General features: G+C 30.4%; 1 protein-coding gene across 1 annotated transcript; it reads right to left on the bottom strand.

Moving 5' to 3' along the window:
* Positions 1 to 3,574: 3,574 nt before the first annotated feature.
* Positions 3,575 to 9,950, bottom strand: LOC129892523 (zinc transporter 5-like). The gene is made up of 3 exons (XM_055968108.1): positions 9,310 to 9,950; positions 8,812 to 8,961; positions 3,575 to 4,066 (listed from the first exon to the last, which is right to left on the bottom strand). Exons 1-3 carry the CDS (start codon positions 9,883 to 9,885, stop codon positions 3,761 to 3,763), a joined length of 1,032 nt encoding a protein of 343 aa, XP_055824083.1. The 5' UTR covers positions 9,886 to 9,950; the 3' UTR covers positions 3,575 to 3,760.
* Between the last annotated feature and the right edge of the window lie 2,693 nt (positions 9,951 to 12,643).

The following is a 12,643-nucleotide window of genomic DNA, read 5'->3' as shown; positions in this document are numbered from 1 at the left end:
GAAATTTAAAGAAGGCACCCAAAAACAAGTTTGATCTTTTATAAATACAAATCAATAGGTTTTGCATAATTCAGAATGTTTGACTGTTTGAGATACTTTAGTATATTCAATAATGAGAGAATAAAAATAGTGAAAGAGAAATAAAAGTAAACATAAGAATATTAACGTGGGTTCATAATAATCGTCAATATATAAATGAGGTAGCAAAATAGGTAGACACTAAAAAAAAGGACGCTACAATTAACTAAACTTTTTTTTCAAGCAAACGTTGGACTCGAATCCTTTTACAATTAACTAAACACTATTCCATTTATCAATTATTACAACGATTCCCATATTAAATATGATACAAAATTATTATATTTTCTACCTAAAATATTCTTTTCAAATTTATATATGTATTTTAATAATTGGGGGTCCTCAAAAAATTTGGGTCTCAAGCGATTGCTTTAATGGATTTACGGTCGAGACACCCTGATGCGAGTTAATATCTCAAAAGGTCAATTAACTTTGAGAATTTATCTAGCAAAGTTATTGAACTTTATTTTGTATCAATTAAATCACTCAACTTAGACATACATATCAATAAAATCACTTAACTAAATTTATTATAACAACAATTCTAACATGGCAAAAATGAGAACTACTACTACCTCCTCCTTGTTGGTGTTGATTCATGATCATGTTCACAGTTAGTTCCTATAGTCATCAACTGCCATTTCCCATGGTCCTGCAACTTCCCTTGGTAAATTTCCGCAGTACAGTTAGTCCCCAGGGTTTTGTTTGGTTCTTCTCCTTTTACACAATTTTTAACTATCAGGTCATTGATTCGTTTACTCAAACAACAAAAGCTCATTTTCATTTTTTTTCAACATCTCAAACAGTATGCCAAACACATTGTTACAAAGTGTCTGACCTATTGCACGTTTGTAGGACAAAATCAATACCATGATCATTAATCAATAAGAATTGGATCAACAAGGAGAAGGCAATAGTAGTAGTACGTAGTTCTCATTATACAGTATTATCATAATATTTATTTCACTAATTAAGTTTGTCAGTAAAAATAATATATTTTGCCATGTTAGATTTTTTTCTTTTAATGATAAATTTAGTTGCGTGATTTTATTGATAGAAAATAAAGTTCAGATAGATTTTTAACCTTTTGAGATATTATAAGTTTGTCATTGAAAGAAAAATGAAACAAGTGACATAAGAATTAATGACGTACCTGGACTATTAAAGTAACAAGGAAGAAACAATTAACTAATTAAGTTAGCTAATTTGTTTTCTCTTGAGAATTAGAGATGATCTCTTGATCTACAGCTATATATACTATTAATATTGTACTCTTAACACTCGTTGAAATATAGAAAATCTGGAGAACAATTTAGTCTCTACAACTTCATTCTCTTCTCTTGTATTCTTCATCTTTCAAGATCCTCAATGTATGGAGTGCATTGTGGTTCACTAAATCTCAAATTACATTATGTTATCAGAGCCTAATCATCAATTGAAGGATCTGATTCTCTTCCGAAAAGTCTCGATTCAACTTTGCTAGTGTTGAATTTCTCAATTCGATATTCTTAAATCGAATTCTAGCAGTCTCTCTTATTTTTGTTTTTTTTTAATGTTGTTCTTCTCTGATCATTGGTCTATTTGATCAAGTTCCTGCTTCCGCTACAAAATTTATAACGATAGAGAATGGACGAGAGTTAATGGTTTGGTATAGAAGCTTCAGGGGTTGATTATAATCATCCCTTGTTCTTATCACGTTCGGATGTTAGTGGCATTCAAATCATCTCCTTCCAACTAATAGGTATTGAGAATTTCTCGATTTGATTTAGATCAATGCGAATTGCTTTATTAGGAAGGAATAAGCTTGGACTTGTAAATGGATCATGCGAATCAATGTGGAATCACGGGAAAAAGGGAGAATGACATTGTTCTTTCTTGGCTAATGAACTGAGTGGCTAAGAATCTGCTTGGTGGAGTCATGCATGCATCGAGGTTCAATAAGATTGATGGTTTAAGAACCTATAATCTACACAAGGAAACTCAGGGAACTTCTATTTCAGTTTATTTTTCAATTCTGAAGAATGTTTGAATCCCTAGTTCCAGCTGCTGATTTTGACGGTGAGAAGTCAACAAGTTTTGTATTACATTTGCAAAAGTTGAAACTATTTCAGTTCCTTATGGGACTGAATCATTCGTATGGACAAGCGTCCACTGCCATTTATCAATCAAGCTTATGCATTGGTGGTTAATGATGAAGGTCAAAAGTCAGTTGCATCTGCAGCTCGACAAGTGCTGGAATGAGTAGTTTTAATGTGGATATGTATTCCAGAAATAACAACAACAATGTTTCTCAGAGGTTCAAGAAGACATACAATGTGATATGTGATTTCTATAAATGCAAAGAACATATTGTCAAAGCAAATTGTTACAAGCTGATAGAATATCTTACAGACTTTAAGTAAAAAAGAAAGCGCATGTCAAATGGAATGAATAGCAATGGTGTACATGGTGCAACATATGGTGTGGTTGGTGAATCTAGACCTGAAAGGTATGCTGCTGAGATTAACAAAAGTGAGAGTGATGGTTCAGATTCAAATGTCAGATTTAGCTATGGTGTAACACCTCGCATATAAAGTAGTCATTGGAAAGATGCACGGTGCTATGCAAATCAGATATGAGAAAGTGGTCACCAAAAAGATGTACGGTGCTACGCAAATCAGAGATGAGAAAGCCACCAGAAAGATGCACCGTGCTACACAAATCTGTTATGAGAAAGTAATCACCGAAAAGACGCACGGTGCTACACAGTCACCAAAAAGATGCATGGTGCTACGCAAATCAGATATGAGAAATTAGTTACAAAAAAGATACTCGGTGTTACACAAATCATATATGAGAAAGTAGTAATCGGAAAGATGCATAGTGCAACACAAATCAGATATGAGTAACTAGTCATTGAAAATATGTACGATGCTACACAAATCGAATATGAGTAGTCACCAGAGAGATGCATGGTACTACACAAATCATTTCTAAGAAGCCACCGAAAAGAAGCACAGTGACTGCTTTCTTTGTTCCGGATGCTTCTCAAATCAATCCTTCTCAGTATGGTTATTTTTTCATATTGTCCCAACTTTTGCTAACATAATCATTGGCCGGGCGGGCGGCTATATGAGTTATAATTGTCTGTTGGCTACAAAAGGTTTTTTTTTGATTTTATACCAAGATCATAGAAACTCTAATACTATGAGAAAAATATTAGAAAAAAAAATATTATTGAATTATGTATCTACATTGAGATTCTATTTATGGACAATATATTACAATCCTTTTACAAGTAAAATTGTAATTTGTATATACTATTTCTATTCAAGTAAATTTTTATATACCATTTCTATTCATAGTAAAATTCGATATACTATACATTCATGTTCCTATTCCAATTCAGACATACACAAAGTACGAATTAGAATTAAATTTTACAAAGAATTCCTGTAGAATTTTTTATTTATTTATGACAATCCAACAACCGGTCTCAATTCAAAGGACCAAAGCATACAAAAGAAAGTAGAACATTCCATGCAAACAAACAAACAAACAAATCAATAATCGATGACAAAGAATATCAGCAATATCATTTCAGAACGATTTACAATCACTTTTTGTACAGCAATCAATCAAGAGAAGAGGTAAAAAGGGGGAAAATAGAGACGTAAAATTGGTAACAATTTGTGTTGATCAATTATGCCCATTTGGCTAGCATAGACATGAGTCCAGCACCAAGAAGAAGTGAAATATTGGCCCCTAATTGAAGCTTTCCATTGCCTTGCATTCTTGGATGCATAAAATCAGCAGCTAAAAAATCAACGAGTGCCATATAAATCAAGATGCCAGCTGAAGCTGAATTAAATATTCCTTCCACAATAAGAGCTGTTGGACTGTTTTCATCGTAAACACTTGTTATTCCTAGTCCAATTCCTATTCCTATTGGAGTTGTGAGCGAGAAAAATAAAGCCATTATTGCAATTGCACGAGTCTTCAATTTTGCCTGCAAGAGATCCAAACGAGGGTTTAAGTTTTGTTTCTCGATGTGTGTTACAGAATTAGGTTATTTAGAAAGTAACTCAATTTAATAAGCATGATGAATCACCAAGAACAAATTATCAATTATATTTGTTAGTTAATGTGCCGATGCCTAAAGTTTTGCAGTGGTTAATAATGTATACGACTCTATTCTTCATTATTGACATGAGGTAGCATATGCCGCTAATATGTTGAATGAACTTATTTCATAATAAAATTTAGGATAAATAACACTAAATACCTTGGTAATGTATTAATTCAGTACACTTATCCTATATCTTAGAATTAAATAATAACCAAATGAGCCCCAACCTATTGTTGAATTTTTAACTATACACATATTTTACGGAAGTTCTATTACTCTCCTGGACTACTTTTAAATGGAATAAATAACTCCTTAAGTGGTGAGTTAGCACAAAGAGTGTGTTTCACACTCTTTGAGAGAGTGAGTTGACTATTTTATTTTCTCTTTTCCTTTTTCTTTCTCTTTATCACTTGTTATTTATTTATACTACCATACCTTCTTCACCATTATTGTTGTTGAAGCTTAATCAATGGATGTTTTGTATAAAAATTATCAACAATTAATGCATTTTATGAACAAATAATTTTTCAGTAGACTTGTTTAGTACACATCTAAAAAATTAAATTTATTTTAAAAAAACATATCCATTAATTGATTTATTTTATTAAGTCATGCACTCAAGAGTAACAAAATCAAAGAGATGTAATTGTGTTTTTATTTTCAAACTTATTAGAAGGAACTGAAACAAAATAATTTCTTCTACATTTTTTAAAAATGGATCCTTTATTTTCTCCTAAAACCTATGAAAAATCAACATCAAAAACTCAAATTATAAATTATTCAAGAAAATTTTAGAGAGAGAAAGAATGGGGAAGAGAGAGGGGTTTCTCAAATTGGTCTCGAATTTTCATGACCCATTTGATGTGTATCTATAATTTTTTTAATAAAGAAAATCGAACGAAATATAAAAGAATATGAAAATATTGTTAAATTTATTGAATGAAAGATTTGATTGGGACCATTGTTCTTATAAATTGTTGGAGACATAAATAATTTTTGAGGTAAAAATGGTGTTTTATTGTGATTAAGATTGAAGAAATGATTGAGGAAGAAAGGAGGAGGAAGAAGGAGAAAAAAATTAAAAAAATTATTAATTGGTGAAATATACGTGTCAAGCGCGTGTATTTCACCACAAGTCATGTGACTGGTAATGACATTTTAGTGTGTAATTAATTTCACTTTAAAATAGTCCAAGGGGGATAATAGGATTTCCGTGAAGTATAAGTGTGTAGTTGAAAATTCGATAATAGATTGGGGGGTCATTTGATTATTTTCTCTATAAACTCTACAAATATATATCGTGTATCTTAACATTAAATACTTAAAATTCTTATATTATGATAATCCTATACAAATATAAGATGTTGTTATTATTATAGAAATTCTACACAAATATAATGATGTCATTTAGGGGTGTTACATAGATTGAGTTGGTTCGAATTTATTAAATACCAAATTAAATTATTTGTGTCAAGTTTTAAACTATATAAATCAAACCAAATCAATAAACGTTGGGTTTTTCAATCTCAATTTTTCTCGAAAAAAGTCTTCATACAAACATATAATTAACTTATGCTTTAAAAGGTTATTACGTGTATTTGAGAAAATTTTGAATACAAGACAAAAAAAACAAAAAAAATATATCTATTAATTTATTTTAAATACAAGGCAAAGAAAACAAGAAGAATCTTTTTTTAAAAAAAGGAGTGAAAAAAAGGAAGTAAAATGGGAAAATGAGCTAAATGGATATTTGAGAGTGGAATGAAGGATAGGGGATTTCTATTTCTTTTTCCTTTTCTTTTGTTATAAACATTTAATTAGGGGTTAATTATGAAGAGATGAGGTTGAATTAGAATATTTAAAAGTTTGGGGAAAAACTTAAAAGATCAAAAACTTTTAATAAAACCCTAAATTCAATTCATTTTCTCCATTTTTTTAAACGCTCTGTTCTCCCTTTCCCTCCTCTCTTCTCTTCTCTTTTCTTTTCTCCATTTTTTAAACGCTCTTATTCCTTTTCCCTTTCATCTTCTTCTTCCTTAACTTCTTTGCCTTTTTTCTTCTCCGTTTTTCTTTTTCTTTTCAAACTTTTTGTGTTTTCATCATCTTCTTCTTCGGATGCTGTCATCCTCATTTTTTTTCCTCACTCCAATTTGATTGTGAAAATTATAATTTTTTTTGATATGTTAGTTATGTAAACAGGAGTTGTTCAAGCAACCAAGAGATGTTGTTTAAATTACCCTAAGCTGTTTAATTCAAACAACAGAAGTTGTTTAAACAACCAAAAATTGTTTAAACAACCAAAAGCTGTTTAGTTCAAACAACCAGAAGATATTTAAACAACCCTAAGTTGTTTAAGTGTTTTTAATGATTATTTAGTTAAAAAAATGAGAATATTTTAAATATCAGCTACATTAAATATACTATATTAAAAAAATATTTATTATTTATAATAATAATAATATTTTTTTCCACTGGACACTTATAATATATTTATAATACAGTTTTAATACAACTTTAATATATATTAGCGAGAATAATTTATAAAACTCATATAATATAAGCTTTATTCATGGATAATATATTTATCACATACTTTAATGCACTTATAATACATTGTGTCAATTTCTTACCAAACAAGTATAATATATTTTAAAACACTTATAATACATTTATATTGCTTGCATAATTCACTTTTAATACATGACATATATATCATAATATTGCTATGTATTGCTGTAGATGATAATAAATAAAAAATATCGCTAAAAAATTAGTAATTATTTATTAAAAAGTGTTCTCCCTGGTAAAGATAAAATGTGTCTTTGAGATTTCGTTCATAGGTTAAGGGGTACTTATGTCTTCTCCCTAAATTTTATGTATAAAATACTTTTAAAATTGTATACATGTAATATAGGGTTGATTTCATTCGGTTTGACTTTGTTTAGGTAAAATCAAACCAAATCAATTATGATCAGTTTTTTTTTTTCAAAATCCAAATCAATTATAATCAGTTTTTTTTCTTTCAAAACCAAACCTAAGTCAAACAAATTTGTAATAGAATTTTTTCCTCTCGAGTTTCCTTGAATTATCGATTAGATGCGATTTGTCGGTTTTCCTTATACGCCCTAATAAGATCATTATTCCTACTTTTTCAAAAGAAATTATTGAAATCCCTTATACATTGGAAATCCTTCACCAAAGTAAACGATCATCCAAGTAAGTAGGCAAAACAACAAATCAGCAAACAACTAAAATGTATGGTGTGAATTAAAGATACGCGAGTCATTTCCAATTTAAGAATTTTTAAAGATAGAGAAAATATTTATCATTTTAAAATCAAAAGGATGAACACAAATTCTCAACAAAAATATCTATCGTCTTATAATCAAAGGGATGAACACAAATTCTGAGCAAAAATATTTACCGTCCATGTACTAATAGGGATATTTTTATCCTCCATCAATAGCTTGAGTTATTCATGTCCTTCTTGTTACAAAAAGGGTACACATTTGCCTTATAATTTTTTTTTAGGAATCACATTTGCCTTTGTTTTCAAATTTCGGCAAATTGAATCCTAAAAAAATTCAAAAAACAAGTGTAAAATTGTGCTATCTCATATAGTTAAGGGAAAAGGTCTCACATCTTACTCCTTTTGCTTTCTTCTTTACAGTCTCTCTTTGAAATAAACTTCATCGAAAATAAGTTCAATTTTTGGGCTTTTGAGAGTTGAAGGATGGTTTAGGGGCATCTACGCAATGACTTTCGGTGGAGATGAAGGTGGTTGGTTATTGTTAAATTAGTCATTCTTTAACACCCCATTTCACTCTCAGTACTTAGCATTTGGTTCGTGGACAATTTTAATTTCGGGGTTCAACATTAAGTGAGATGTGTCCTGCTCTGATACCATGTTAAATTAGATTTTAGGTCTAACTCACACCCCAAAAGCTAGCTCAAAGGAAGAAGGATTGCTCAAGCCTTATAAGGAGTCCACCATCTCATAAATCATCAATGTGGAACTTTTGTTATTCTTTAACAGTTATATTTGGTGATGTAAGGCTTGAACGATTTGCATGATATTGTGTTAATTGAATCGGTGGTACTTTTAATTGTGGCTAAATTTTCAGAGAAAGAAGATAACGATGGTGGATATTAATAATTTTATGGTGTAGACGAATAGAATAATGACTCTTGACGAAGGTGAGTTGTAACTTATGATGGTGCTACGACAACTCACATGATGATTTGTTGTGTTGTGTATTTGCATATAATTTTTGTAAAGAAGATGAAGTTGTGCGAAGAAGAAGATCACTTTTCTCTCCATGTATGTGCTTTGTGTGTTAATGGAAGGTCTAGGGTGATTAAACATCCCAATGATGGAGCAATGGTTAGAATACGAATGACCTCAATTATATTAATTCATGAAATTGAATATAACTTAGATTAGGATTCTTGTAGTTATCCAAATGTAAACATCTCTAAAATTGAAACTGGTTAATTAATTAAAATGCTTGAACATCATTTGTTATGACTACCTAGTTTGCTAAATAAATAAATACCCTTTACAGTTGCACTAGGTCTTTATTAATTCCAATTAGTAAAGAAAACAAAAGTTCAAGTGTAATTACCTGGGCAATGCATCCGCCAAGTCCGATGCCTTCGAAAAATTGATGAAAAGTCAAAGCAGCAACAAGAGGCTTTATGGTTTTGGGACTTTCAGAAGCACCCAAAGCTATTCCTATTATCACTGAGTGCACTATTATCCCCAACTCCAAAACCTGTAAATCTTTTTAATTATTCACACAAAATATTTCAAAACCATACATATATTGCTTACTACAATAATAACAATATATCTCACTAAAATATATCCTCTTTCTCACTTTTCCCTTTTATTGTTTCCAATGTAATACACAACTAGACTTAAAATAATCATTACTAGGTTTAAATTCTATGCACACTCAGTACAATACAAAAAGATTTACACCATTAAGTCACAGGTAATTATATACATAAATGAGTACTGATAATTAATGATTACTAACCTAATTTAAATGGTTAGTAATTTATTCTCAGTATATATATATATATATATATATATATATATATATAACTTCAATTATTACCTGAGAAATAACACGATAACGAAGAAGCTCGGAATCAGAATCAGCCATCATTGATGCTGAACCATGTGCATGGGCATGAGAGTGAGTATGAACGACTCCATCGTCATCTCCAGTCTGAGTCGCCACCACTACATTTTTCAAATTTTTCTTATTGTAATAAGAAGTTGCATAAGTATCCACCATCAGAGTCACCATTGCAGAAACCATAGCAACAAATCCACAGAAAGGGAAATTTCCCCACGGATTCTCTTTCAAACACGGCGATGTCAAGCTTTCAAATGCATCCGGAAGTACATGTATAAACCCCGTTGATAGGATCACACCAGCTGCAAAAGCTTTGATTATGAAGAAGAAATTCCTCTCTGGGCTCAAGGCGGGAATCGCCTTGCCCAGTACCGGAATACACACTCCAATTGCACTCGCAACCAAAATGGATGCGAGTGCTGCAATTTTGTACTTGAGCGCCTCGCTTTTGTTTCTTTCTTCATCCTCAGAATCACAAGTACATTCGCCTAGTACTATTGTGGGAAGAAGCAATAGAATATACCAAAATACCATTTTTTCGATCTTTGCCATGACTAATGAAAACCAAAGAAGAGCTTTTCAATAATGTATCGTCTCTTTTATCGCCACTAGCCACAATGAAGTGTTAAAAAAAACAGAGAAAACAAAAAAAATCAAAATCAAAATAAAAAAGCTATCACAACATTGCCGAATTAAAAAAAAAAAAAAGAATGTCAAACATGGAAAAAATATATTAAAAGGTACAGTCATACATGGTTAATGCATATATATTCGGGGACACGTATTAATGATAAGAAAAAATGAAGACATAATTAAGTCATTAAAATGGATAGAAGAGAAAAGAATTAAGGGAAGTAAGAACTAATAAGAGTTTAATCGCACCACGAGTCGAGAAAATGTCGACATATGTTGCTCTTACTTAGCTGACATTTAGTTTATTCTTTCGTTGATTCCCATATGAAGTTATCCTTTATTATTACTAGTTAAATTGATTTGATTTATTCCTCATAGTTATATTAACAAATAATTCTATACGTGCTAGGACGTTCTTGTCATTCTCATTTAATATGTCACTAAAAATTAATTAAAAGCAGGTTTTGAATGTTAGGTTTAGAAGGTTTAAATAAAAATAGATTCAAATTAAAAAAATTAAATTAAATCGATTAAGTTTTATTTGGTTTTGTTAAAAAAAAATTAAAGAAATAATCGAATCGAATCGAACCGAAAAATTATATATATAATATTATTTTTATGAACATTTTCTGTGCAAAAAATATATCACACTAATTTTAAAAAGTAAGGTATGATGCATCTTTTATTTGTGCAGCAATATCATTAGCTTATGAATATTTTATGTTGTTTAGTACATTAAATTAGCTAACAATATAAGCATGGAGTTAAACATCACTGAAGTTTCGATATAAGAATTATACGATCCAAAATGACACGAAGATAATTATTTCTTTTTGAATGAATTATTTTTTTTTCTCTTTTGAATGATCGTTTCTTTTATTTCTGTACATGGTTAATAACCGAATAAGTGAACCAAACCAAATTGAAATCAATAATAACCAAATCGATGAATGTATATTTGATTTGATTTAATTTGATTTTAATAATTTAAAAATTGATTAAATTAATTTAATTTTTATTTTGACCAATAACCGACCCGTGAACACTCCTAAATTTAGCATCCTCAATTTTTTTTTTAAAGTTACCACCAGGCCTATACCTAGTGGTTAGTTTTACAAATAATGAATTGAGATTATAATTAAAGCTATGCACATTAACTGTGTATACGATTTTTTAGTAAAATTTTTAAAACTACCTAATTAAATATACATATATATCATATTTATTAATCTAATTTATATTTTTAAATAATTACCTATTATCCCACTAATTAGTGTTTTGTACTAAACTTGGAGTGAGATACACATCACTCTTTAAAATTAGCCTAAAAAATCCTTAATTATCTGTCTACTTAATTATCTTCATTATCTTGGTAATTTATGACTTCACTCTAAATTGACTCACTTTCTCTCCTAAATTTTCCCTCCCACATTTCTTCACCATACCCTCTCCTTCTCCCTCGCGCAATTTTCTTGTGTTAAACCCACCTTCATTCGAAACTCCCAACGAAAAGGCAATTGAAGAACTTTTCTCGGCCAAACGAGCCTTAAAAATAGTAAAGATGCAAAACATTTCGTTTCATGAGGCAATAATGAGAAAGAAAGAAGAAACTACCACAAGGCAGCCACGTGGAAAACAAAGAAGCTGGAGGGATTATGCACTGTTTTTTGATAGTGTCACTACCAAAAAAATACATTTAGCCACGGTTTATTAGCCACTATTATAAATATTGTGGCAAAATTAATTTAAAAGTTAAAAATCTCTACACATTAGTAACTGTGGCTAAATTTTGTGGCCAAAAAAGGCGGTAAATAAATTTTACTCTCTCCTTTTTTGCTATTATTTCCTTCTTATTTTCACACTTTTAGTCTTTTCCCTCACTTCACCCAAAATAAACACAAATTCTACACCCAAAATTGAAGTCTGAAGTTCTTCAGTATACACTTTCCATCGACGGCGAACTTTCCATCGGTGAATTTTTCATCGGCGGCGAACTTTTCATCGATTTGTATGTTCCTCTGTTTTCTATGCTCTCTATTTATCTCAATCTTCTATCCTACTTTCTATTTTCATATGACTTGTAATCGTAGAATAGGAATTTTATGATTTGAAATGCTTTTGTCTGCTTCTGCTGTACTAAGAACGACTCAAAAGCAAAACTCTTGTAGTTCTTTGTTTTGCTTGCGTGTTAATTCCATTCTTATTTACTTTCATGTGACAATTACTACAAAGTTGTGTCCTTTTATTGATCCACTCTGAAGTATTAGTACTCAATTTTATGAATGGTATGAATTTATACTTCTAACTTTATTCCATTTTGTGAGTCTATATATGGCTAGTGTTTAAACTGTTGGTCTGGAACCTAAAAATCTGCAATTTGAGTAAATTGGATATGTGATTATTAGAATAATTATAGGGGACTTATGATCCCACACAGTGATACTATTAAAAGTAATGCCTTTAGGACTAGGAGAAGGACTAGGAGCTAATGCTGGGAAGGACTAGGAGCTAATGTTGATGAAGCATTTGGAGCCTTTGTTCTTGAAGGAGTAAAACTACTCAGCATTATTGTTGTACATGGAGATGTCACAATTTGAGCATTCATAGGCAAAATTGCTAAAACAATAATGCAAGAAAGGAAAGAAATAGAGTAATAAAAAGCCATAACATCTAATAT

This window comes from Solanum dulcamara, chromosome 6, assembly GCF_947179165.1.
Source record: "Solanum dulcamara chromosome 6, daSolDulc1.2, whole genome shotgun sequence".
In the NCBI taxonomy this organism is placed as follows: Eukaryota; Viridiplantae; Streptophyta; class Magnoliopsida; order Solanales; family Solanaceae; genus Solanum; species Solanum dulcamara.
The sequence above is the reverse complement of the archived record's forward strand: the minus strand, read 5'-3'. Positions and strand labels throughout refer to the sequence as shown.